Source organism: Aulonocara sp. 'chitande type north' Nkhata Bay, linkage group LG9, assembly GCF_057382095.1.
Source record: "Aulonocara sp. 'chitande type north' Nkhata Bay isolate Kocher_YH1m ecotype deep benthic linkage group LG9, A_spYH_male_GT1.1, whole genome shotgun sequence".
In the NCBI taxonomy this organism is placed as follows: Eukaryota; Metazoa; Chordata; class Actinopteri; order Cichliformes; family Cichlidae; genus Aulonocara; species Aulonocara sp. 'chitande type north' Nkhata Bay.
This window is the reverse complement of record NC_141352.1, coordinates 10,711,019-10,715,727: the sequence shown is the minus strand read 5'-3', so window position 1 is coordinate 10,715,727 and position 4,709 is coordinate 10,711,019. Positions and strand designations below refer to the sequence as shown.

General features: G+C 38.9%; 1 protein-coding gene across 1 annotated transcript; it reads left to right on the top strand.

Moving 5' to 3' along the window:
• The first annotated feature begins 713 nt into the window (after positions 1–713).
• On the top strand, positions 714–4,217 carry LOC147321655 (uncharacterized). The gene is made up of 4 exons (XM_086305732.1): positions 714–745; positions 825–1,272; positions 1,430–1,473; positions 3,218–4,217. Exons 1-4 carry the CDS (start codon positions 736–738, stop codon positions 3,805–3,807), a joined length of 1,092 nt encoding a protein of 363 aa, XP_086161858.1. The 5' UTR covers positions 714–735; the 3' UTR covers positions 3,808–4,217.
• The last annotated feature ends 492 nt before the right edge of the window (positions 4,218–4,709 follow it).

The window sequence follows — 4,709 nt, the reverse complement described above, 5'->3', positions numbered from 1 at the left end:
TCACATAGAAACATTAGTTGCACCGCTTCTTAATGACGGTATCTAAGCTAACAACCCCAACTACCAGATTCACCTTGTAATTGGCTAAAAATCACTTAGCCTACTGGTGAGAGGGACGTTGCTAGCTGTCAGTTTTTACAAGCGATGTTGAAATTTCCACATTCTGACATTTCAAATGCTTCAGTAATATAGAGCGTTATTACATTTATTGCTAATGCAATTATATGGCACATTGACTTCTGAGGAAATTTTAGATAGCACTCGTCATCAAAAAGGTTGCCTACCCCTGCCCTACACTGTATGCGCAGAATAGTTTTCTATATGAGATCGCTGAAAAAAGTGCAGCCTTACCTAATGTCTACCCTACTGTTACTCATTTTATATTAAGATTGAAAAATCTAGTTGGTATTGGTATGGCTAATAACCTTCAGTAATAGTAATGAATCACACAGCAATAGTACATTCATGTGGTTGTAAAAAGCATGATATAAGTATTCAGAATACATTACTCTCATTGAGTAACTTGAGAATTTTGTAACGAAAATATGTTACAAAATACATTTTGGGGCATGTATTCTGTAATCTGTAGTAGGAAAATATTTTAAAAGTAACCTCTACAACACTGATAATGGTGTCACACATGACACACCCCTAATGTTGCACAACAGGTCCACATAATCCAGGCAGCGACAAGCACAACCTTTAGTCACCACAGAGGACTTTGAGCCAAGGATAATGTCTCACAGTAAGTTCACACAACAACTATGTTTTAATTGTATGTACTGTATCAGATAAAGTAATGTTGTTTTTAACTATTTTCACAGATAAGATTTCAGTCATGATTCTGGGCAATGTGAAGTCTTTGAAGAAAGCTCTAATAACCAACATCCTGGGGAAAGATTTATCTGTTTTAACCAAAAAAAAGATTCTGAAAAACACTGAGATATATGACGATGATACATTTGAGTTCACATGTACACCAGATCTGAACACAACATGTGACGATATTAGAGAGCTATTTTCTAAGAATCCAAACTTTGACCTGTGTTTGTTGGTGGTAGAGGATGGATTTTCAACAGGAAATGTGCAAAAGCAGATAAAAGACCTCAACAAGAAGACTGGAAAACCAAGAGAAGAGTTGACAGTTGTGCTTCCACTGAGATACAAATTTACAGAATATCCATTCAAATTCTACACTCTCGAACAAGTTTTCAGCAAACTGAGCAAACTACTTAAAGATAAACAACTGATGCCAACCAACAGAAAGAAAAGGTAGAGACAAATGAATGGGTGTCAAATATTTATTTATAATTGTTTGACAGTACTTTTTCAATTACAATTGTCCAACATGGTGTTCAACCGACCAGGAAGCTCTCTTTGCTTCCTGGTCGGTTAAACCAGTTAATGTGGTTTAACTTCTACATTTTAGGCCTGCTGACACTGCTGAACCACAAGATGGAAGTAAGAAGAAAGGTAAGCCACACTCGCTTGCTCTTTGTGTGTGTGTGTGTGTGTGTGTGTGTGTGTGTGTGTGTGTGTGTGTGTGTGTGTGTTCCAAAGGTTTTTAAAGAAACAATTAATGTTACTTATGTAATGTTATTTATAAAGGAAGCTTCTATTTGACCTTTTTGTTCAGGCAGCAAATACTTCAGACTGCAAATTACATAACAAAACAGCTTGGAATCACCTAACCTAACATGCATGTCTTTAAGAGGAAGCTGTAGTATGGGCTCAAATTGTGGTCATTAATATTCTGTACTTGTAAATCAAATGCGTATTTGAGTTTTGTAACCTTTTAAACCAAAATGTGTGAAAGTTTTATGTTTGTGCATCTACAGATGAGAATTTGCGTGTGTGTAAAACATATTTGTGTTTGTAAAAAATATTTACACGAGTACACATTTTTTCTTAAGGTCTGGTTACAGATACAAAGCAAGAAACTATGTGTAGAACCTGTTCCCTGGCTGCATGTGGCTTTCAACTTACACATACAAATTTTGACCCATTTTTTCTTCCATTTAGCTGATTGATCAATATCATGTCAATCACAAATTTTAACAATTCAACTAGAGAACAGATGGGTTTGGCTGTTGGAGGGGTGCTTTACAGAGCTTCAGATCCTGGAAGAATAAATTCCCTTTCATGTGCCAGCCCAGCGTTTTCCTTCATCACCACAAAGGAAAACAGTCTGTGCGTGTCCGAGTTTACGTGCTTATACAGGGACCTCCAGAGCCTTTTCAACCACTCTGTGGACCTTCTGGGAAAAGCAGTATTGTGGAAATGACACACACTTCACTACTGGGGATAGTTACAAAGCTTTCTTCGTTATGCGATACATGTTTTTATTGAACATTTGAAGATAAAACAACACAAACTCTTGTAGAGGATATAGAGTCAGAGATACAAATGACAAGGAGCTAGTAGCTAGGCGCTAGTTCACATAGAGCTACTGCAAAAACCCACAGAGCCCAGCAGCCAGCACAACAAATTCTGGATCCTTGGCTCTTAGTTAGCATTAGCAGCACATGCTGGGTCTGCTGTGAAAGGACCTTTATGCTGCGCACTGTGACTCACAGCAATTTCTAACCACTGATATACCAAAACTTTATCCTAGCTTGACTGCCAGTTTTAGGTTTTCGTAAAGATGTGAGATTAATCTTCCATCTTCCTGTTTTTATAGACTATCTAGAAGGCTGTCTGGCAAGGACTTCTCTTTATTATCATCTTTAGATGGTCCATCAGTGTATTTCAACTGTTGTTCAGCTTTTTGATTACAGAGAAGGAGAAGGCTGTGGGAAAGGTGAAGATGCTAGGTAGAAAGCTACCTACACCTAGCAAGAAAAGTTGACTTTAACAGGAAATGAGATGTCAGTGAACAAACTTCTCAGCCTTTTGTGACAGTTAACTGTTTTGAAACATATGAAAATGAAGGGTTAGTTCAATAAAGGTATTGTCTTAAGGATGCATTTGCATTGTTTGATTTTAATATTTATCACTCAAACATGGTGATGGCATTGTTGCATGAGTAAAAATACAAACACACCCAAACTTTGGACATAATTTCATCCTGTTTTAGGGCCCTATTATCATGAAATATTTATTTAAGGCATTTTAAAACTTTTTGGGACCCACAGACACTCCCAAAAAGTAGCTGATTTGATTTAAAGAAACTACTTATTTTATATTTAACTCAACTTCAGCTTGTTCTTTACTTCAGCAAAGCTCACCAGCACCAAAGTGAACCTCGTTCTTCTGGGATTGGCTGGGACTGGAAAGAGTGCCAGTGGAAACACCATCCTTGGAAGGAAGCACTTTGTTTCTAAACCCAGTTCAAATCCAGTCACCACAGAGTGTCAGGTGGAAGAAACTAAGATAAATGACTTACATGTGCGTGTGATTGATACTCCAGACATGTTTGATGATGACACTGAACCATCAGTTCAGGAAAAATATGTAAAAAGGTGCAAAGAGCTCTGTGAGTCAGAACTCTGTGTGTTTGTACTTGTGATGCATGTGAGCAGATTTACAGATGGTGAGAGAGACATACTGAAAAAGTTAGAAAACACTTTTGGGACCAAAGTGAAAGAACAAACTGTCATCCTGTTCACCCGAGGAGACGACCTGGAGGAGGCAGACATGACCCTGGAGGATTTTCTTCATTCCTGTCAACCTGGTCTGAAGGAAATCATTGAAAAGTGCAACAACAGGTGTGTTCTTTTTGAGAACCGCAGCTCAAGTTCAGACCAGGTGGAAAAGCTAATGAACACAGTGAGCGTGGTGTTAAAGAAAACAGCAAAGATACAATAAATAAAAGGAGGCTTGGATATTTTTGATTATAAATGCAAATAGTATGGATCTGTTTTTTAAAGGTGTGTCTGTGTGTGAGATTCGTTAGTTATTAGTATTAACTTTGAATTTGTAATGTGTGTGTAATTGATGCAAGATTTTTACTGTACTGAATTTTAATTGGTGTGAAAGATTTACAATAAAACAAAGTTCAGTGTGCCTTATTTCTCTTTGGTGTTTGGACCACGCTGATTCTGTCCTGTTGGATCAGTGAATTTATTCATCAGTTTGTCTGGTTTGTTGTTTTTTTGTTTAGTTGATTTGGGGCAGGGCACACAGCATAGTTACTTCTTTTGAAAGTAACTAAATAGGGAATATGGTAACATGTTGAAACCAGGCTGCGAGGTGTCCTTGATGATGTTTGCTGCTCTGCTGAGTCAGTGGAAGAAATACATGTCCATCGAGCAAGGTGAGAGGGCAGCCAATGATCTTTTGTGCTGTCATGACTACACTCTGAAGCCTCGCTCTATCCACCTTTGTGCAGCTGCCGTACCATACTGTGATGCAGTAGGTTAGCAGGCTCTCAACGGATGAGTGGTAGAAGGTCAGCAGCAGGTTGGAGTTCAGCTTGTACTTCCTGAGGACCCTCAGGAAGTGCAGTCGCTGTTGGGCCTTCTTGACTACCCCTGACATGAGAACCAGAAGGTGTGGACCCTCTCCACACACTCCCTGTTGATGTAAAGGCGGGCTAGGTCAGTGCTGTGTCTCCTGAAGTTGACAATGACCTCTTTGGTTTTTTTGGCACCAGGCTGCCAACTTCAGGTCTTCCTCTGTAGTCTGGTGATGACATCTTCTGTGGATCTGTTTGCGCGGTATGCAAACTGGTGGGGGTCAAATTCTGGGCTTGAGGTGTTGAAGAACTA